General features: G+C 45.0%; 1 protein-coding gene across 7 annotated transcripts in view; it reads right to left on the bottom strand.

Annotated features, from left to right (window-relative positions):
- The window catches only part of ARHGEF10 (Rho guanine nucleotide exchange factor 10), a 1,140,991-nt gene that overhangs the window by 741,037 nt on the left and 376,611 nt on the right, over positions 1-23,343 (bottom strand). For 4 of the 7 annotated variants that reach the window (XM_078647912.1, XM_078647918.1, XM_078647913.1 and 1 more), the window contains 4 exons: positions 10,835-10,951; positions 10,586-10,700; positions 7,449-7,561; positions 7,263-7,283 (listed from right to left, as the gene is read on the bottom strand). In XM_078647912.1, coding sequence (XP_078504038.1) covers positions 7,263-7,283; positions 7,449-7,561; positions 10,586-10,700; positions 10,835-10,951 — 366 coding nt within the window. The remainder of the gene's footprint in view (positions 1-7,262; positions 7,284-7,448; positions 7,562-10,585; positions 10,701-10,834; positions 10,952-23,343) is intronic. The other 3 variants (XM_078647916.1, XM_078647915.1, XM_078647917.1) reach the window with 3 other exon arrangements.

The raw sequence follows: 23,343 nt of genomic DNA, 5'->3' as shown, positions 1-23,343 counted from the left end.
TCCGGCGAGTCTGGTCCCTGTAGGGGGCCTACTTGGATGTCCCTCCTTGGTGGCGGAAGCGGCTGGGCTAGGCCTGGTGCGGCTTGCTGCATGGAGGGTCGGATTCCATGAGGCCCGGCCGGTGTCCTGCCCCTGGTCTGTCGGCATCACCGTCCATACCTGGTGGGCCTGAAACTGTGGTGTCTCCTCATCTGACATGTGTGGACAATGCAGCAGAGAGTTGGGCCATCCTATCCGGATTACCTGCTCCGGCCGTCGGTCTTGGGCTCTTATCTCCATCTGGATCTCCGCTTCACAATGGGCAAGGACAAACACGGGGCGGCGGCCCCAAACAAAACACAATTGATGACAATACTACCACGCCCACAGGTAAGGAGGGAGCAGAGAGCATATCTCCCGTCAATGCAACCCTGTTATCGGCAATCAATCAATCACCGACTGCACTCGATGCCAGAACGGGCGGTTATATCAGAGGTGTCGTTTCTCCGCCAGGACCTTTCGAAAACTGTGGATCGGATCATGGAGACGGAAAATGGGTCTCCACGGTGGAGACACTGTGTATACCCTCCATAAGGTCGATAAACTCGCCATGGTCTCAAAGGAGCTGGCATTGTGGGTAGAGGATGAGGAAGGCAGGGCGCGGCGCAACTACATCCGCCTATTGGGCTTTCTGGAGGGATGCGAGGGCACATCCATGGACGACTTCCTCACTGGCTAGCTTAGGGCATTGTTGCTGCCCGAGGCCATGTCCCCCTGCTTCGTGATCGAGAGTGCCCACCACGCTTTGAGCAAGAAGCCACCGCCCGACTCCTCAACTATGCCAACAGCAATGCTATCCTCTACTTCGCCCGGCTCCATAAGGATAAAATGACCTTCAATTCTCATCCAATTATGGTCTTCCCAGACTACACCAAGCTGATGCAGCAGCAGCGCCAATCCTTTGTTGCGGCCAAGCAAAGGCTCCGGGAGCTGAATTTATCCTATGCGCAGCTGTACCCTGCCAAGATGAAAGTGATTTTTAATGCCAAGACCCACTTCTTTGACTCTCCGGAGGAGGTAGTCGCTTGGACTGACAAGAAGCGCAACCTGCGGCTACACACGCCGCCGCAGATAGACTCCTACTCCTCGCAGGGGTCTCATAGGAGCAGCCGATAAGATAGAGACACAATAAAAAGGCGCCACAGATAACGGTCTAACTGGCGAGCTCATGGCCCACCTGAAACTACTGATTGAAGCAGGTCTGGCCAGGTTTTTGTTTTTATGTTGTGGCCGTTGGTCCTTGTTGGAGTTATCGGACCTTAATGTTCTGGGGTCATTTGCATCGGCTCTGGGCGGTGTCAGACAGTCCACGCCCTTTGACATTTTGAGTTATGTTGGGTAATGTTGGGTTGGATGGGCTCCATTGGGGGAACTGCTTGGGTCTTCACATTTGGGACCCGAGACATGATTCCACAGCAACAGGTACACCTTGTTAATGGAAGTATGGGGTGGGGGAGGGGGATAGGGCTTGTTTGGTTTCATGTTAATGGTTTTTATGTTCCGCACACCAGACACACAGTCACATGCTATGCCACCGTTCCAATACCGCCCGACATACACTTTGATGTTTGGAGATGACTCACAACTCAGGTAATTTTCCAATGGGAGCACTTAATATTCTCTCTTGGAATGTACGGGCCTATTGAATAAGATCAAATGGGGCGGTACTTCACCTAGTGAAGCGTCATTCTATCGACATCTTACTGTTGCAGGAGACTCCTCTTCTGGGTAATAAAGCCCCTTGTCTTAATAGGTTTGGTTTCACCACAGTCTTTCATTCCGGCTTCAGGAGGGGCGCGCAAGGCACAGCAATCCTTATCCACTGCTGATCCATATCACAACACACTAGCTAGATCCCGGTGGGCGCTTCACAGTAGTCTCAGGCACAGTGGCCGGCGAACAGATGACATTTGGGAGTGTTTATGCCCCTCCCCCGCTGGGTCAAATGTTCATCTGGTAAATCACACAGCTTTGGGGGGACCTTCCTGGGGGTCTGACAATAGTGGATGGAGACTTGAATGACACCATGGTCCCACATGACAGATGGCGTGTGATGCCGGTCGGCAGATGAACCCCCCATTTCCAAATTGAATGTACTCGCACATATTCTGGGCTGGTCTGACTCTTGGTGGGCATTTCATCCTACTGAGTCGGGGTTTACATATGCATCGGCGGTCCACCTATACTTTCATGTCTTGATTATATTTCCTACCACACAACTAAATTCATAGAGTGGCACACACCTCCATTTTGCCCAGAGACCTATCCGACCACTCAACTGTCCAACTCAAGTTGCACCTGAGAATCCACCGGACCCCGAATAGGTGGCGCATGTCCTCTTAGGCTCCTTCGGGATGCCAACTATCAGGAAACTTTCAATTTTGCGATCGCGGACTATCTTAGTTTCAACGTGGGCACCTCGCCGTCACCTATTACCATTTGGGAGGCTCTTAAGCCAACGATAAGGGGGCAGACATTAGTTTTTGCACCGGGGAGAAGCGGAGGCGCTTGGCCAGGTGAGGGAACTTGAGGACCGCCAGGGCCAACTGCAGTCCCAAATGGTAGAGGGATCTGACCCCTGTTCTATTCAGAATGTTTTGTATGTCCAACAGCAGCTCCACCAGCTACATGCAGACCATGCCAAAGAGGTGTGGCTGGTGACTCAACACAGGATTTATCAATGGGGCAATAAGTCCAGCCAAATGCTCCACAGGCTGTGCCAGGTTAGGTCAACCCCGGCGCAGGTCCCCCTCTTGGTGGCACCGGATGGAACTGCTTGTTCATCCCCCCAAGGCCGTAGTTTAAGCATTGGCTTCCTTCTACACCGCTCTGTACGAGGAGCGGGAGGTAATAGCTGAGCCTTTAATAGACAAATTTGTTTCCGATATTCCTCCTCGCCGGCTGTCCGATGAAGCACGTGATTTGCTGGACGCCTCTATCACGACTGACGATTTGCTGGCGGCGCTAGCTAATATCCACCCGGGCCGTGCTCCGGGTCCGAATGGGTTCCCCAGCCACTTTCTGCATCCACACATGGCGACCCTGGGTCCTCACTTACTCGAGACACGGCATGAAGCCCTGGAACAGCGTATTTTGCCTCCAGACTGTCGACATGCTGAAAATGACGTTTTCCGTAAACCTGGTCGCCCTCCAGAAGACCCTGGCTTGCCCCATTACATTGTTGAACTTCGAAACCAAGCTGCTGGGGAAAGTTCTGGCCGACCCCCTTCGCACCTGTATACAAGACCATGTACACACGGACCAGTCCAGCTTCATGCCACAGCACTCCACCAGACACAATATCAGGCAAGCCCATAATGCCATTGAGAGTGACTCTAGCTTAGGCTGCCCAGTGGTGGTTTTACTGGTCGATATGGATAAGGCGTTTGACTCGTGGAGCTGGACTTATCTCTTTAAGCTTCTGGAAGCTGTCAACCTGGGTCCACGGTCCATAGCGTATGCGAGGCTGCTGTACACGGATCTTACCGCCTCGGTTCGCCAGGCCGGTTGCTGTTCGGCCCCCTTTCCCATACGTAGGGGTATGCATCAGGGATGCCCTTTGTCCCCACTTTTATTCCCCCAGATGACTGGATTGGTCACAGGATAACTCCGATTGAATTGCGATCTATGCAGACGATGCTCTGGATGCATCTGCGGCGAGACTTCGTGTGTCTTCGACAATCCGTCCAAATCTACGCTCTTTCCTATCTCTGGGGATCAAAGGAGTAAGACCTGGGCTTCGGAGTTGATTATTGCAGAAACTGGTTTTGAATATTTCGCGATATCCCACCGTCGCCTGGACACACAATATCACTCCGCTACTCCTGGCTTTGCGCGACGAAATGACGATTTAGTCCCAATTGCCCCTATCGGTACACGGTAGGTCCGCAATTTTTAAGATGGTGTCCTTACCGTGCTTACTCTATAACCTCCAGAATTATCTGCACCCTATCCCTCCATCGTGGTTTACTCAGCTCAATGCACTTTTGAATAGATTCTTCAGGCAGGGGGTGCGATTTGCGTGGTGCTCTCAACATTTACACAGTCCACATACTACGGGGGTATCGCAGCTGCAGATGTTCGTGCGTAATACTCCACCTCGCACCTCCTGGTGAATAACAAGTTGTGGTATGGATCTCAGACGGACCCGGCCTACGCCGAAAACGGATTGCCATGGCCGGCACCCCTTTGCGCCTTCTTCTATATAGCAATGCGTCATTGGGCACGCTCCCTCCGGCCTGTCAGATAGTCATACAGACTTGGTGGCGGGTGGTCCGGTCCATGGGTTGGTGGGGTGCTGATGTGCACCACTCCTCTTTGGCAGGGTACCCATTTATGGCCGGTTTTGGCGCTCCAGGGGTTCCGCAAGTGGGACCTGATTGGTATCTCCACGCTCGGGGACCACTCTTAAGTCCTTTCAGCGGCTGCAATGGGATTTTGATCTTCACAAATCGCAGTTCCATTGCTATTTGCAGCTATGTCATGCCTTCACCCCCTGCTCCAGCAGTTGGAGCCTTTACCTGAGTTCCACCCACTGGAGGGCCGTTTATTGATGGGGGATATCGAGGCTCACAAAATTTGGCAAATTTATCAGACACTCACTGCACATACTAAAACCACTTTCCACAAGACCCGAGAGGCGTGGCCCGCCGATCTGCCGGCCCTGGCCGATGATGACTGGGCTGAGGCTTTGGCTAGCCCTCGGTATACAGCTGTCTCTACCAGATACAGACTGATCCAGTTTAAATACCATCATAGGGTATATTACACTCGCCATAGGCTTTGGAAAATGGGAACAATCCAATCCCCGATCTGTCTCCGCTGTCATACGGACGACGGTTCGTTTTTACACAAGCTGTGGGGAGATTCTGCCATTCTGATCCGCTGTGTTGTCTTGCCTAGGTCACGTCCTGCCGTGGGATATCCCATTGGACTCCAGACTGGCACTCTTACAGAGCACAGAGGACATTTGGGGGAACTGTTATAAGAGACACCTTTTATTTCTGGGCCTCACCTTAGCTAAGCATGATATAGCACAACATTGGAAGGAACAGTTCCCATGCAGCGTCACCAACTGAAAAAAGATGCTGGACAGATGTATGCCTGCAGAGGTTGTGGTGTTTCAGGCGAGGGACTGCCCACAGAAGCACCGTAAGATCTGGTCTTGGTGGGCCAACTACAGAGGGCCCAGAAATAAGGGACCACACGCTCCCAACTCTCTGCACTAATATCAACATTTGCAAGACCGCTTGCAAACACATAACACCTTCCCCGAGGTCATGGATTTTTCCACCCAGGAGACATTTGGAAATTATAGGTGGAATTCTCTGTGGCTGCCATTCTCTTGACAGACCCTCAGGAAGCACCCAAAGAGAAGTATGCACACTTTTATTGAATCCAGTAGTGGCTTATGGAACCTCATTGTTGTGGCATCGTGACTCTGATGTTTTTACCTCTTCTTCCTGCTTTTCTTTCAAAACTGACAGTGCCTCTTTGTGGTTCTTTTTTACTGTGTGTGACCCAGCTTTTTCCGGAGCACCCACACAGAGAGTTCACTGGATGACATGGCTGCCTTGGGCTACCTTACTAACCTGCTCTCTCATCTCCTGCGACTGGGCAGGGAAGCCACCTGTTTCTGCTCTTCCCATGCTTCACTGCAGTCACCACAGGGAGCAGGTGGCGGTATGAAATTATGAAATGAAATGAAATGATTACGCACTTGTATAGCGCACGACTACCCGTAGGCATCTCGGCGCTTGTATGAATACCCCCGAGGAACCCTTCCTGGCCTTTCCCTGTGAGGAGCCCACTCCTGGGCACCCCCAAGGTGAAGTCAGGCATCCTCAGCATTGTTGGGGTCGTTGTAGAGATTAAGCAAGCTATTGCCCAGAGGTGCAGAGTGGGACTCATGATTAGAATAGGCACCGAGGCGAGAATTATCAGGTCCGAGGAAATTGAGCCCGAGACCCGCCGAGGCGGGAATTGAACCCTGGTCCCGGCCAGACTACTGCATCAGGGTCTGCCGCTCTAACCATTGAACCACACTTCTCTACTATGCATAACTGTGATTTAAGTCTGGGAGCTTCCCCTGCATGCAAGGCCACCACAATAGGCCTGGGCCTCCAGAGTGAGTCTTATGGATCCCCAGACTCACTGGGGAGACTACAGATTGGGGCGATTAAAGCATGCAGTGACTTTCAGGTCTCCTGGGGGGACAGAACAGCCAGAGACTCACCAGGGGAAATTAAATGATTCTTTGCCATGGCAGTATCCGAATCCAATGAACCCAGAAGCAGACACAAAAACGCACAAGGTGGGGCCAAAATTAAATGACAATATCCCTGACCTTTATGACCTGTTTTGAATGGGGTCTTTGTTCCCAACTCCTGGTGCGTGTTCCACCCACCATAAGTGCCAAATACCGTTTCTTGATAATTTTGCAAGGATTCTTCTCAGTCCCTGGACACCACTTCTATAGGTCCATAGGAATGAATGGGAAGCTGTTCTTTAATTGCGAATCGCAATTTGCTGTTCGCAATCAAATAGTATGTAGGAATCGCTAACATTTTAGCGAAACCTACATGCATAGGCAATTGCAATTCCATAATTGCGATTCCTTAATAATCGCAATTATAGAATCACAATTGCCTACCTTGATGCATGTGCCCCTAAGATCCTCTCGTGCTTGATCTTTTCCAGAATCAAAAGCAGAAAAGAAAGGGTAAAACTGTTTCTGAAGTAATAGACTTCTGAGTGCTGCAAAGCTGTTAGAGCACACAGACATAAAAGAGGAGTGAATGAGGTAAGATGGCAATTGAGAATCAAATACTAAGCATGTCCCTTTGAGATCTATAAAGAGTATAACTTCCACAAATCATTTACCCCTCCTTGGCATTCTCTACCAACTTTTTCATGGTCAAGTTACCCAGTTGTGACACCTTATATCAATGATAAAGATCACAGGGAAATTAACTACTTTCAATTAAATAAGGAGGATTATCTTAGATAATCAAAGGGTGGATCTTTTCTTAGAGAGGACAAAATTGGCATCCTTGTCCTCCACAACAACAAGGAGACATTTAGGATTGGTTCAGAACCAAGGACGTATTACTTCAGACAGGTATGAAGTCCATCATCAATGCAAAACCACAAAGAGAGACAGAACAACGGATAAGGACTACACCGAGTACTATCACTGAATGGTAAACAAAATGAGTAGGTACCTTCATGCTTCGTTCGAGCACCTGAAAAGTGAGAGCAATGATACAGTTTGCTTAGTCATGCACAACAGGTTACAGTGCCTGTAACATTAAAAGACGGATAACATGCAGCTACGTGTTAATGGCTTCTCCTTTGCATCATCATGCAAACATATTTTCTTGTAAACCAATGGTCCTATCGATAATTACCTGTTGTTGCGATAATCCTTCTGGCATGGGAGTCATTATTGCTTCTGTATGCATACAGTCTACGTCAATAAATACATTCATTTCCTCATCCTCAAGGCATGTTGATTTGCGATCTGAAATGAAGATCATATAAATTGTGCAAAAAATGTGCAGTGAACCAAAATAAACCACACTGTATTTTAAGAGGTGTACTTTCTATTCCAGAAACAATTGCATTGCTTGGAAAAACTCTTTAGATTTAGTATGAGAGATGTAATATTTGCTATAAAGCAATCAACTGCAAAAAACATGTTAATATGAAGATCAATGAAGAGAGGTGATATAGGCTCAAGATCTCACTGCTGCTACTTTATGTTTATTTCTTCATGAGTTAGCCAACCTGAGTTATGAGAAATGGAACTTAAAGCATTTTAAATGAAGTGTAGATTACAATGTATTGCTTAACATACCCAAAAATGTTGCTTTCCATTCTCATCTTTTTCCTGGTCGTGCTGCATGGCAAGTACAACACAAGCTTTTTTTTGTTTTAAAACAGGTTCCTTAGCTTGGGGGGACTGTTGATTGTCTTATTCCCACTGCACGCTCAAAAAGAGAGTGTGCCTTCTATTGGCAAATAAATCAGTTTTGCATTTGGAATCTATCTGGAATGCTTCTGCGTTCTTAGGGGCCCATTAGGATGGCGGGCCCATTAGGATGGTAGCCACCGCCGGCCTGGCCATCCTCACCTAGATGCCCCCCGCGGGGGCATTTCCGCCCCGGCCGCAAGGAAAAGGTCTAACATGGTGGCGGTGTCTATTAGACACGGCCAGCCATATTAGGGTGGGCCAGAACAGATGCCTTTCCGTGGCGGCGATGCCGCCAAGGAAAGGCATGCGGTCTTCACTTTGGGGGCCCCCAGAGTGAAGGAGAGGTGGGGGGTGCACACGGGGGTACCTGTGGTACCTTCCTGCATTTGCATTAACAAAACCGCGCGGTGCCTGCCGCTTTGTTAATGCTAAAAATGCAGGATGCGACCGCCACAGTGGCAGGCGCATCCTAATACCCCCCACGGGACCCCCGCCCTTATGGCGGGTGGTCCCAATGACCGATAGGATGCCATCGGAATGGACCCCTTAGTTCTCTACCAGGACTAGGCATACTGCAGGTTGTGGAAGATCAATTGCCAGCTCGTCCTGCTGCATTTTGCTGTCTGTGATTGTCATAATGGCATCGCTTGAGCACCATCATGGGCATGACACAGTTTCGAAGCAGCAGATATGTAACAGCAGTACCTAACCAACCACCAATTGCATTGTTGATCACATGCACCAACAATTAACAAGGTTAGCCTTAATCTGGTCCACTCTCCTTATAAAACATCACCCTGCAGTAATACAGTCACTATGTACAAAACAGAGTGGAAATATTTCAGAAAATGTTTGAATTAAAAATATGCTACACAAAAGCATTCAACAAAGAATGGTGTGTCATTACAGGAAACATCAGGGTGAACATGGAAGTTGGACGGTGTTCTATGTGGGGCAAAGCTTTATGCGGAAAACTGCAGATTGTTATTATTGATAACTAACAGGCATGTAAACTGAAGAAATATTGTAAAGTGTGTCTGATAAAGCAGTTGTAGCAACGTGGAGAAAATCAGGGTTTTTTCTGCATAGCAAGCCCTGAATATTCGCCATTTTCTGGATGCTAAATTTTGTGGGTATTCGCACTCTGTACACTGTGACTCTAATATTGATTGCTAAAATGCATGGGTGCTCGGACCCTAGAATGGTATTGGTAAAATAGGTTTCACCCAAATAGTCTATGTAACTTTTCTGTAAGACCAAGGTAGATGGTGCAGAAATTGCACCACTGGCATGTAAATTAAATATCATATGCCGGGTGTAGTCTGTATTTATACCACCCACATAGTTGACAAAATGCTATGGCTGCCAAATGAACCAGTTTGCTCTGGCTGCAGTTTGAAAGCTTTGCTGTGACACATTGAAGGTAAAAAGACTTTGTCCTATATAGAACGTTGGCGTCAAAACCAGTGGCTTTGGTGGGAGTTTGATGGTGATATATCCTACTGTGAGGAACTCTTGTCGACTTCAACCTTGGACCTTGCCCCACTACATTATTCTGACATCTAAAAAAAACTGACTAATTGAGAAGTTAAAAGCTCTGAACGGATGAACCGGTTGGAGTATCCAACCTCCTCCACTGCGATCACATTTAGGTGCCGGTCAACAGCAAACTGTTGTTTTTCAATGACACTTTATTTTCTACTTACCACCTTAAAAAATATATTTCATAATCCCTTTGTCTGACTTTTTGGTGCCTTTTTGCTTACTAACTTATTTCAATTTTTTTGTGATTTGTTTGTAATTTTTCTCCTACTTTGTTCATTAAAGAATTGGGAACTTAATACACGCTTGCCCCGGATTGCCTTAAGTGTCATAGCTACAGTAGGATTAATAGAGACTCAATTAGAATTATATTTTGGCCTAACCAGATTGTGGTATTAAGTTGATAGCAGTTATTCTTTCCCAAATCAATAACCCAATTTCTGACAGGTGTTATGAAAAGCAGGGCCAGCTCACTGGATCAATTGTGGAAAATTGTGGATTTTTCTAAGTGGATTTTTTGTGGCTATTTATAGAGTAAGGTGAAACGCAACTTTCAGTGGATCGAATTGTCTAGTACAAATTCAAAAACAAATTTTCCATCGGATACCATGAGAAACAATTATTAATAATTGCTCATTGTTGTTAATTTATAAGAATAGAAATCACAAAGTTCCTTTTTCACTAGCAGGAAAGAAGGCACTGAGCTGAGGCCATTTTATGTTGATTGAGGAATAGTTTGAGTCAAAGTTGATATGGGTATGTACTGCGTCACTGGTTCCTACTTTAAAAGCTAAGTGGAGGGCATTATATCAAGATGTGGATGCAAGTTAAGCATATGCCAGTTTCCTGATGTTCTTATTTTATAAATAGTTGTTATATTTGTAGAGAGGATGAAATAATGAGTCATGTTTTAATCCTCATGGTACCTTAGTGATGAATGATGTTTGCTTGTTTGTTACAAAGCCGGGACAGAGGTTATAACTACTGCTTAAAGGGCACAAGACAAAAATATGTTTAAAGGTGACATACCGTGAGGTATAAAGGATTTGGTTCGAATATAAGAACGACCCTTCTGTACAGCAGCTCTAGTTTTCTCAAGTCCATCTTTTGTGCCGTCTTTTGCAGCCTTCATCAACCGCTGCATCTGCAAGAGAAGGACCATTATTGATTTACATACTTAGTAATTTTAATATACATAAAAACAGATTTTGAGGTTTTATTGTTTGTCCAAGGTCATCATGCATAATATAGCTCAATATCAGTTTGAAGGCACATCACCTTGATCTCATGTTTTTGTTTTAATTGCTGAATTTCTACAGCTCCCACTCTGTTGGTCATCAAATCTTTCATCTTTTTCTCGTAGTGCTCCTTTAAACGAGTTAGGTCTTGAGAAAGCTACATAAAGAAATACAGTACACACTTTACAAAGCTAGTTTATTGGCAGATTTAGAACGACAAAATATATTCAAGGACTAAACCGTTTACATCGCGAATTAGAGTTTTTAACGAATGAATGAGCAAATATACGAGCAGAAGAGATTCATGTACAGTTAAGCATTTTGCATAAAAAATTGCACTAATATACTTAGGACATTAGGTTAAACAAGTGCATTCATTTTCTTATTCCATTTTAAAAATACAGCACAGAACCTCCGCATGCAAGAACACAAACTCTAAGCACTACATATAATTATCAAGAAATTGTACTCTAGATGACTTTGAGCTTCACCAAACAAAGGCACACACCTTGCCATGGATTTCTATTACATTCCTCTGGGGGAAATATATTATACTGAACTATTTGCTTTCTAAAAATAGCAACGGTAATCATTTCATATGGATATGTTAAAATAGTAACAACATGTAGGCATCAAAACAATGCAGGCCTCTCCTTTGAACACATTCCAAAATATAATATCTTACATTTTCACAAAAATTAAGTAGGGAAACAATTGTTTTTGATCAACTACTATTAGTAATAGTAGTCTGCATAGTGCATTTAATTTCAACTTTATTGAATTTTGTTTAATTAGATTTCAATTCTTTAGAATGCAACACCTAAAAACCAGCAGTAGTAATATTTTCCAATTCACTAAAAAATTGAGTCAAGAAGAATTCAATACAAGCTGAAAATAGTGGCTAAGAGCCTTATTATGACTTTGGAAGTGTGGAAGCAGGCCGCTACACCAGTGCCCCGCTCCCACGCTGCCAAAGTCCTAATTGGACCGCCCTCTAGATTCTGATTGAAATCCAGATTGGGCAGTCCTGTGGCGGCTGGCCCATGGAGTGTCTGTTTCATGGTAACACCACTGCAGGTACCTGGAGGACATGGACTTTTAAGTCTGTGCCCTACAGGAAGTGGTGGTGCATACAGACAGGGGGGTACGCCATGTGCCTTGTGCATGCATCCCATTCCACAGAGGCAAGAGGTAGGGCCTCCTTTGTTTCCTCTCCGCCACACTTTTCATGGTGGGTTCCCCGCCATGAAAACCGTAATGGAGAGGAAACTCGTAATATGCTTGGCGGGGCCGAAGAGGCCCAACCAAGCATATTGGGTCTTCAAGACCACTGCAACACCACCAGGGATCTCTGATTCCTAGCAGTTGAGGTGGGGCCAATGGGGTCCAACCACACAAGTCGTAATGGGGTGGTCAGACCACCAGTGTCCGCACCGTCACTGTGGATACATCGGTTTGATGCGTTACCATAGTCTTAAAAAGGTCCTAAGTAAATTCTGTACTTTAGAGTACTTCTTAAAATCATGAAAAGTTTCCAACAGGACTTTTGTGATTCCTGATTAGCCCTATAAATCTCAATATATGCTCCAAACAGAGGAGTAATCCTACAGTAGTAGGTATTCCTTTTAGCATTAAGTTTCTAAATTTTAAAACCTGGCCTTTGTAAATCTGACTAAGAGAGATCTATCACACACAGTCATGGATGCATCTCTGTAGATCATGGGGTGCAAAATGATAATAGTAAAACGTATACAACTCTAAAACAACATGTGTGCATCATATGAAATATTAAACTATGCTGGAAAGAAACGAGGACTCTTGGAAAACGTAAGTCATTTAAAATACCAATTACCCAGATGAATTTCCTTTCAGGTCCAGGACAAAATCCTGGACAACCTGCCATTTATTAAGAATGAACATACATGCAATAAATGTGATAACAAATTGAAACACAACCCCAAAATCCTTGCAGGACTGACAATGCTAAAAGGTCAACAAATACAGCTTGCTGGCCAAAGTGGTGTGCATTACTATTTGTGATATTCTTTATACAACAGTATTTCAAGAGTAATCCGGGAGGCACTATGACAAGGGCATCTTGCGATCACCTGTACATACCTCAAAGTACTATTAAGGGCCAACACATTAAAATTCACTGGGCAAAATTTCAAAAATACTTCTGATCCTCAGCTAGTATTATACAAACTATCAGGGCAACACGTGAGGCCATTTGATTGACATTAATATGAAAGATTGCCAATGATTTCCCCATTGAAGCACAAATAAACCACACGCAGTTTATGGCACGCAGGTCTTGATCTGTATTTTGTGAAAGAATTGAGCTGCTACAAATCGGTGCATTGTGGATTTAAAATCACCGCTTCTAAAATAGCCATTATATCACATTCTTTAACCTCGGGCCATTCAAAATCCCTTCACCAAGCACATCTTTCCAAATGAATCATCTTTAAAGAAATGGGGGCACACACTGCTGGTATATAAGCATAAGCTCCCTTTTACTTTGAGGTAAATGTAATTCGTGATATTTTCAGTAATTTACAATTAAGGACGTTATCATCATCATTTGGTGCTGATATGTCTGTGTATTTCTAGATTCATGTTCTGTTTGATTTCCCATCCCCATCAGGAAGCACCAGTTGGTATTCAGTGTGCTTCAATGCTGCTTGCATATCATCAGGTTATGCTGATATGCCAACCTTTCCTGCCAGTATTGGTAAAGCTCCCGTGGAGAGTGATTAGGCTGTGGAAAACTTGGAATATCCCTGCTTACTTTGGATTGCTACTGGGCCATATGAAATATATGCAGCATTTCAAGCACCCCTAATTCTCATGCAAAAACAGACCTTCTATATTTTCTTCGAGAATACATTACTCATAAAACGACCTTTTAACATCATAAATTAACACATTAAATTGCATTCACTTCCCTATACATCATTCACATAAGGTCTTCGACTGCATATATTTCCCCCACCCCTAATCTCCACCTGCACCTCCACTCTATGGACCCTTTTTCTGTTCAGACTGACCTTACCAGCCTGGCCAGTTTCCTCCCGACACCACTGCGAGAGCTAAAATAATAATTTGAAAAAAGCAAGTAGACTGTTTACTGATATAAAAAATGAAATGCATTAACACGGTCTAAAGCCTGCTATGTTTTGAAAGCAAATGTTAGCATTTGGGCTGATTCGTTGGTATCACTTCCTTTAACTGTACAAGTCTGGACGATGATGTTTGGCTGAACAGGTTGCCATGTCATTTCATGAAAGTGCTCGTTTTTATGTCATTGTGTTATTTCGCATGGGTGAAAGAGTTAATAACGATCACATAAGTTAGTTAAAAGTGAACAATATGTGAACTCTTGAGGCACGCCTTTGTTGCTGGATTTAGGACAGTTTCTATATTTAGGGAACAACATGAATCGAGTTGATGCCTATGGAATCAGTAATGAGACCACAGACTAAAACTGAAACAATTATACATGTATTTTAAGAGCCAGGTCCACAGTACTCAAAAATTCCCATGTTCCCACTCCTGTGTCCAGAGTTCCATCTCTTCCTCCTGCCTTCATCTTTGGAAGGCCGACCAAAACACCTTGAGTCAAGATTGGTTCTGACAGCCAGAGCCAAGGCAGCTATGAGTGAGAGTGGGCATGCTTTCCTGAAAGGAAGGTTTGGGTTTTTTCTTACAGCAAAATACAGTATTGTCTCCCCCAAGTCATCACCCCTTGCAGTATATCTTAGATTGACATGTGAGAAGAAGGAAGAGTCTGCTTGAGGAGGAGGAGTTCGTTAAAAAGTAAGGTATGAATATGACTGTACCCAAGAAACTCATAGGCCATTGTCATTACTATGGACAATCCAAGACATGGACAGAATATTATCCGCGACTCGCAGGGGGCAGAAAGAGTGATTACACTAAGGAACCTAACAATAAAGTAACTCAGCCCAAATGCTTATTCACTGAAACAGAAATGTTCACTATGATATTACTATTAGACATGCCATTGATGTACAGGCCCTCATAGCAATGGGGAGGGCCCTAATCATTTGTGGAAGATATATGAATTTACAAATGATTATCTGGATTTGATTAGTATAGCACACGAGAAAGGGGTACATACAAGACAAACATCATTTAGGGTGCACACTCAAACTAACTTTATTACCAAAGAAAATATTTCTGAAATGGGGATTAAAATAGAGCACCCAGAACTAACAGAATGCAATCTGCAGCATCCCCTGGTTGTGTTTTTCCTGAGCTGTACAAACTCTATTACCACCCAGAGAGGTGAAAGACAGACATTCTATGACAGCAGCAACATGTCAGTAGACCTTGTAAATCTGAATCAGAATGCCCCTTACCATATGGGCAAATATGGGCAAACTGTTTGGGTCGCGGATGTGCGCTGATTAGGTAGCCAGTGGGGAGCCGGCGAGGACTAAATTATCCTAGCCGTGAAGAATACCCCTGCCGCAGTGCCCAGGAAGCACTACATTTTAAAATTTCAAATGCATAGGTTCTGGAATGTTCGAGACAACCTACAACCGGGTAAAACCGTGAGTTTACCACCACTTGCACCAACATTCCCAAGGTTAGGGTGCGCCTTAGGGTGCGTATACCGCCTGGGAAGCTAGAATAATTTTTTCGGTCATGATGAAAGCTTTGCTGACTTAGCATTTTGAAAGCAGAAACTAGTCGACCTTTAATTCACAATGGACATATTTGGCTCAAACAGATGGCCACTAATGTCCGAATCACTAGTTTTTAATAATTGTGGTCTGACTCTTTATTAAATTCACTTTTGAGTACAGGCCACCATTTTTTAACCTCAGTGTTTTTTTAACACTTCTATCACACGTCTTTTGGAAACCTGCTCCGCTGTAACACAGGCGTGGTAGCAAACCATGGAGACATTCGGTCTCCCTGGTAGAACCCTATGATGAAGCATGTCATCAACTATGTGGATGAGTGAGGGTTCTTTTTAAAAGCAATTAATGCTTTCTACCTAGTCTAACACTCTCTTGTGTCCTTTCCTTGTGTAATCTAATTTTTCTTCAAATAGCATTTGCGGTCTTCTTGGAGACCGATTATCCAGATAGGAACATCTTGGATATGGTAACCCTCTTAACTTTTTCTTTATTATTAGTTTGTGCCACTCCTTTGTTGTTCTCTAGTACATACAAGTCAAACATCATTTAGGGCGCACACTCAAACTAACTTTATTACCAAAGGAAATATTTCTGAAATGGGGATTAGAATAGAGCACCCAGAACTAACAGAATGCAATCTGCAGCATCCCCTGGTTGTGTTTTTCCTGAGCTGTACAAACTCTATTACCACCCAGAGAGGTGAAAGACAGACATTCTATGACAGCTGCAACATGTCAGTAGACCTTGTAAATCTGAATCAGAATGCCCCTTACCATATGGGCAAATATGCTTTAGTGACTGAGCGGCAGCGCGCGCCTTCGTCAGTGCTCTCCACCTCTCTTCCCTTCCCTGCTCTCTGAGGCATGGTGCGGGTAAAGAATTGGTGGTAAAAAACGTTCCTTATTTTTAAAAAAATAAATAAACGGAGCGGAGACCTGCAGCGAGTTTGTGGTGATAACGGAGAGACTCTTAAACCCCTTTCATACCTTTTGTTTCCGAGGCCTGGATGTGTCCTGGCGGAGCGGCATTCCTTCATTGCCTCCCCTTGCCGTGTAAGTGGGAGGCTGCAGCCGTGGAGCTACGGCGCGGCCGCAGGTCAGCGGCTCGCGGTCATCTGCGGGGGAGCGCAGGAGGAATCCTAACAGGCGGTAAGGTCCGCGAGGAGGCGGCAGGAGACAGCTTTCCGTCACCGGCAGTAGTGACGGCCTCGCCGGCTGTAGCAGGGTGCTTGGTCCCGGCCCTGTTTTCGTCAGAGGCAGCAGGGGGAGTAGCCATTGAGGGGTCAGGCAAGGTTGAAGCCTTTGCTGAAGATCGTGTTGGAGCTTTGGGGGACAAAGAGGTATGTGAGACTGTGTGGGGTGAAGGCTCAGAAGGCTCAGAAAAGAAAGCTAAGGAGTCTGGTCTAAAAAAAAAAAAAGCAAAGAGAGTGACAAAAAGTAAATCCAAACGAGGCAGGGGCAGGGCAGATAAGAACAGTGAGTGCTCTCAGTCATTGAGCGTGGAGGATAAAAGTGCCCGGGAAAGCCAGAAAGAGACCTCAGAAAGCTCAGGGCCAGCTGGGGAATTAATTAGTAAAGCACCTCAGACGCCTCAGGAGAAGAAGGGCACCACAGCACTAAGAACAACTGGTAAGAATAGGATTGGAGCAACTAAACCTCCCCGCATTACTCCATCTCTGCGTTCTTATTTCAAGGTGTTGCCCCAAGTTCTTAATATTAAAAAAAAAAACAATCCCCTCCATACTGGTAAAACTGCCCCAGATAGCCACATCACTAGTTCTTTCATAGATAATCGGGCAGAAGGAGACAACATACCCCCGATGGCAGAGGCAGTCTCAACTGGGTTGGGTAGCGGCAGACAGCCCCCTGCAGGTACAAGATCAGGGGGAAGAATGTCAAGTTAGCCAAGAAGATCAAAAAGTTTTGGCTAATAGCATTATAGTGCCCTCTACAGAGGCTGTTGATGCTGAGGCCACCCCTACACAGTTCTCAACTCAGACTCAGGTCCAGTTTCAGACCGAGTTACTAAAGCCGGTACCAGTAATGGAAGCAGGTGGGGGAGGTAGTGCCTCAATAGAGCTACTAATAACATCCTTAAGAGCTGACATCATGCAGGGTTTTAAGGTCTCCTCTGAGAATCAAGCTGAGATCAGGGCCGCATGTGAGGTTTTGGAACGAAAGGTTGATTGGCTCAGCGATAGAACGGAGTCCCTTGAAGGCTCTGTAGAAGAACTTAAGGCTAATCTGGGCTCTGCTCAAGTAAAAATCCAAGCTCTGCGAAGAGAAGGAGATATGATTCGGGAGCGGGTCGAATCTCTAGAGAATTACTCGAGGAGAAATAATCTACGTCTTTTGAAGATTCTCGAGGGCAAAGAAGGGAGCGACATCAAGTCTTTCGTAATAAAACTTCTTAAAGATGCTCTAAACCTAGAGGAGGCATCAGAAACTTTGGAAAGGGACATCCAAAGTATCCATAGGGACCCCTTTCGACTAAAGCCTGGTAGGGAGAAGCCCAGGAAAATCTTGGTTAATTTTCTAACTTACTCGCTTAAAGAAAAAATTCTAAATCTGGCCCTAAAAGACAACTCCCTCAAAAGTTTGACTTTTCCTTCCAAATCCGATCGGACCTATCAAAGACTACCCTGGACCGGCAGTGGGAGTTAGGGCAGAGGATGGAAAAGTTTCGTGCCCTTGGTGCAACAGTACAGATGAGGTTCCCTGCCTTCCTCCGAGTCATGTTCAACAATAAAATGCATAACCTCAGATCTCCTTATGAGGCCGATGAGATGCTTGAGTCACTGAAGGCTGCTACACGGGGGGGAGCAGGAAACTGTTAGGGGGTAGAAGTGGATCTTAGGGTCAACTAGAATCACCCCCCAATGTAAATGTTAAGTTAGATACACGCAATATAGCTCTGGAAAAAAGAAAACAAAAAGAGACACACAAATAAAAAAATAGAATAAGTATTAAAAAAGGGGAAAAAAGGGAAAAAAGGAAATAAAATAAAAAAAAATAAAAAAAATTGTGTACGGGACTGTGACTTAAGGAGGGAAAGATAAAAAAAATAAAAATGAAAAAGGTAGGGGCAAATATATTAAGGTTTTTGGGGCGTGGGGTTATTGTAGGTCTCCTCTCTGAATCAATAAAACACCACCTATTTTGTAAAGGAAGTGGGGGAGGGTTGGAGGACGAGGGTGCCAGAGGGTGCAAAACTGGAGATTCATCAGTCCAGTGTAGGTAGGTTGGGGGTTTCCAGGGGGAGGAGGGTGGCAGGGTTAAAATTGTGTAAAATCCTCATGGGGCCGAACCCGCATATTTTCTAAACTCATTTAGCTTAAATTGCCAACCGTTATCTGTAACTTTTGGCTCCAAAAGTGATCCTTGGAAGACACAGCAACAGATAGACATGGCGTGTGGTGGCGGTGAGGGGGGGGGGGCAGCTTGATAGCATGACAAAGTTGCAATTTTTATCCTGGAATGTCAATGGCCTGCGCACTGCGAGTAGGAGAGGAACAAATTTTCAATATTTAAGTGACTCGCAGGCGCAGGTCATTGTCATACAGGAGTCACATCTCTTCAAAGCCGAAACGGCAGAGCTTCTAAAAAAAGAAAAATGGATTGACATCTTTTTGAGTACTAATCAATCAGCAAATATTAGGGGAGTGCTCATTATTTTTAAGAAGCAGGCTAAAGCCCAAATTATGGAGTATTGGGAGGACAAAAGTGGTAGGTGGTTAATTGTAAGGGTTTTGCTGGATGGCCACCCATTCATTCTGGTCGGATATTACGGCCCAAATCAGGACGATCCCTCCTATTTGAACATTATCCGTGATCACCTAGTAGACATGAATGACCCAGTAATCTGGGTAGGAGACTTTAATATTGTTTTGAACCCTAAACTGGACAAATCTGCGAATTCTAGGGCTTGCGCTCTTTCCAAATCTAGACAAGAGCTCCTAACAATTATGTCACAGCTAGGCCTGGCGGATATTTGGAGGGAAAGGGCAGGGGCTAAGTTGGGGGTCTCCTTCCAAAATTTTAAATATAAACATCTCTCAAGAATAGATTATGCTCTTTTTAGTTTCAGCCTTAAAGATTTCTTGATTGATATTTCTTATCTTCCCTCTCACCTCTCAGACCACTCAGCTATATCGTTTGCAATAAAAATAGGTCATCAAAACCTCATGTCTCCTGGTCCTTTGACCGTACTCTGCTATTGGAGGAGGAGGAGGTTTCCTTTCTCCGGACAGAAACTCAATATTTTCTAGAAGCTAATTCAGACACAGTTGCTATTTCGGTTTTGTGGGATGCTCTGAAAGCCTATTGGAGGGGGTGTATCATAAATAGATCTTCGTATAGAAGAAATTAATATAGAGAAAGTATTGAGAGTCTGGAGGTGGAGATGAAGGGAATTCAGAACAATTTGGGGGCCAACATCGGCTCTGAAGCTCACTGTGAGAGACTTGGTCTACTAAAATCTCAATTAGATAGCATATTACAGAGTATGGTAGCCAAACGGTGGGAGGCGAGCAAGAATTCACATTTCGAGTTTAGAGAGGTGGCGGAAAAGATCCTTGCCTGGAAAACCAAGGCCAACCAAGCTCGAAATTACATTAGGGAAATCAAGGTGGGGAGGGAAGAATCCCCTCGGCTGACTCAACTAGAAATTGGGGCTGCTTTTCAGGACTTTTTCAGGCGATTTATAAAGAGGACATCGGTGTAGACACGAGTGAGTGTGAGGCCTGGTTAAATCCAATTTTCACCCCTAAGCTCTCCATAGAGCAAAGCAAGTCCTTGGAAAGAAAGATCTCTGTGGAGGAAGTTAGCAAGTTACTAGGGCAGGTAAGCCGGGGAAAGGCAGCAGGCCCGGATGGGCTACCAGGGGAACTTTATAGAGCCCTAAGCGGAGAGATTGCTTCGGTCTTGGCTGCTGTTTTTAACAGCATTCTTTTGGAAGGTTCGGACCCTCCTAAGTCTTGGAATGATGCCACCGTGGTTTTAATACCAAAACGAGGGAAAGATGTGAGGGATTGTGGGTCATATCGCCCGATATCACTCCTTAATAGTGATTATAAAATTTTTGCTGCTATTATGGCTGCTAGGCTGGGGGCGGTGGCTAGCACAATTATACACGATGATCAAAAGGGTTTTGTTAAGGGCAGACAGCTATCAGACCTCACGCAAGATCTAGTTGGGGCAATTGACATCGCCACTACGTTTTCTCTTCCGTTTGCTGCCTTGGATGCAACAAAGGCCTTTGATAGGGTCAATTGGGCCTATCTGGCTGTAGTTATGAGGAAATTCAATTTACCTGCAAATTTCTGCCGTATGATATCTCTTATTTATAAAACTCTGACGGCCAGGCTCTTGGTAAACAATCTTTTGAAAAGCCCTTTACCATCTCTAGAGGAACAAGGTAGGGCTGCCCGCTCTCCCCCCTCCTCTTTAATCTTTATATTGAGCCTTTTGCTCAGATTCTTAGAGAAGAGGCAGACATAACATCATTTAGCTTCAGAGGTTGGGATAAGCGGGTAGCTCTGTATGCTGATGACATCCTAATAATGACATCTAATTTAGATCAGGCTCTCTCAACAGTGATCAAGAGGGCAGAGGAGTTTGGTAAGATTTCAGGATATGAGATAAATTCCGGTAAAACGGAAATTATGACCTGGAATACCACTAGCACTCTTGTGGAGACTGTGTCCTCTATGCGCTATTTAGGCATCAGAATCTTTCAAGATGTCAGTAAGATCGCCGCTAAAAATCTGGAGCGAGTATAAATCGAATGTCGGAAGAAGCTTAAGGCTTGGAATCACCTCCCTTTATCCATCTTTGGGAGGATAAACCTAATTAAAATGTCCATCCTGCCCATATATACTTTTCTGTTTAATTCTATTCCAATGGCTTTTGACAGTAAACAAATAGCCAAGTGTCAACAAGATGTCAATTCATTCATTTGGAGATATGGAGCCACACGTTTGGCCTGGAAGAAGCTAAGGAGGAGGAGGGGAAAAAGGGGGATTGACGCTACCAGACCTACAATACTACGCCTGGGCGTTTGAATTATCCTTTTCTAGAATGCTTTTAAAGATACCATTGGACAACGCTAGGGGAAGGATGTTTCGAGCTATGTTAGAAGGTGCCGGTCTTCCATCAGCAGGTTTTCTCTACAAGTTTGGAGATCAAATTCTTTTTTAAAAAGTAAAACTTAAAATTCTTCAATCACTGGCTAAGAGCTGGTTTATAATTAGGAAGAAATTAGGGCTCAGCTATTTCTCTAACGCAGCACCCCTGTGGGACTCGCCGGGAACTCCCCCGGTCTTAAAGACAGTTTGGCGTGTCCTATAAGAGAGGCTGGACTTTGGACTTGGGGAGAATTGGTGGCAGGCGGCTCCATGATATCCTGGGAGGACCTGCGGGAGAAAGTCGGGCCGCGTCTCTCTAGTTTTAAGTATCTACAACTGACCAGCTGGGCCCAGGCAATGCTTAGGAAGAGGTTTCCCCTGGGGAAAGACAGCAAGCTGGAAAAACTACTGGTAACGAGGCCAGGGGGGGGGCAAGGAGGTTTCATGTTGGTACTGGGGGATCCTAGAAGAAATAGATGGAGAGTTTGTACTCCCTGAGAAGTTATGGGGAGGAGAGATGGGAGACCAGTGGGAGTCGAATTGGCAAATCTCATTGTTAAACAAGCTTGTGAAACCAGCATGGCTGAAAAAAAATCACCTCTTTTCGTTACATCGAATATACCTCTCCCCTCAGAAGCTAGCTAAATATCAGCCTGGGAAAAAATGCAATAAATGCAATTTGCTGGAGGCTTCAGATGTGCACATGTTTAAGGAGTGCCCTGTTATCAGTCACTTTTGGGAGAAGGTGTTGGAGGCTTTGTCTTCTATACTTAATACAACATTGTGCATCTCTCTCCCTCTGATTATCTTTGGTTTAGACGACAAAATCACTGGGCACGCCAGATCCTTTTTGTCTCACGCAATTCTCCTGGCCAGGAGACAGATCTGCAGGTTCTGGGTGGATCCGGCTCCGCCAACTTATGCAGGATGGTTGACGTCTCTCTATGAAGTTTCTGGGGTGGACTTGGCCAGATCCTGCAGCAGGAAAAGGCTTGCTTTCTGGGATTTCCTGGTAAATTGGAGGTAGGATGACCGGGGTTTTTTTTTTTTTTTTTTTCGGGTTCTATGATTATGCCTTTTTCCTACTCCATGGACCTGTTGAAGGGTCTTCCCAGGTATGTGTTGGTTCAACAGGCGTTAAAGCGCCTAGATGGAGTGATGTAGGTCTCCCTGTTGTGTAAAGGTCTCCATCTTCCGCCAATCTAAATTCTTGTGCTCCTGTTGCCGTGCCATGTTAGTAGATCCCGGGGCTGGATGCAGAGGCACACAGTGGTGGTTGGCGGTTTTTCTTTGCACTAGGGTAACGGCAAATGAGGACAAAAAAACAAAAAACGAAAACCTAAATTGCCTAGGGATAAGAATCATATCCTCAACTAGGGCTAGAGACAAAGTTTCATAATGACAAAAATACAAAAGTCCTCAAGACAAAAAACAATGAGCACTTTTAAAAACGAAATGTTTGCATGGCTCCACTTTAAATGTGATCTGGACCTAATCAAGCCATGGGGTATTTAGGGTGCACAAACAGCAAACCCAGAAAGCTGGTGTAACTAGCCCTCTCTAGATTGAGGGTTGTTGGGCAAGCATGTGTCCAGTCCCCTTTCCATGACCATGCACTATCCATCACATGACTTACCTGATTGGGGGATTTAAGCTGTGTACGCCCCTTCCTTTTTGCTTGGTATCTTTTCTAGGTTAGGTTCCAGGTCTTGGGTGTTTTATAGCCTGGTTCTGGAGATTTTTGTGCTTTTG

The sequence above is a fragment of the Lissotriton helveticus genome, chromosome 6 (genome assembly GCF_964261635.1).
Source record: "Lissotriton helveticus chromosome 6, aLisHel1.1, whole genome shotgun sequence".
Classification (NCBI taxonomy): domain Eukaryota; kingdom Metazoa; phylum Chordata; class Amphibia; order Caudata; family Salamandridae; genus Lissotriton; species Lissotriton helveticus.
This window is presented reverse-complemented; position numbering and strand designations above follow the sequence as displayed.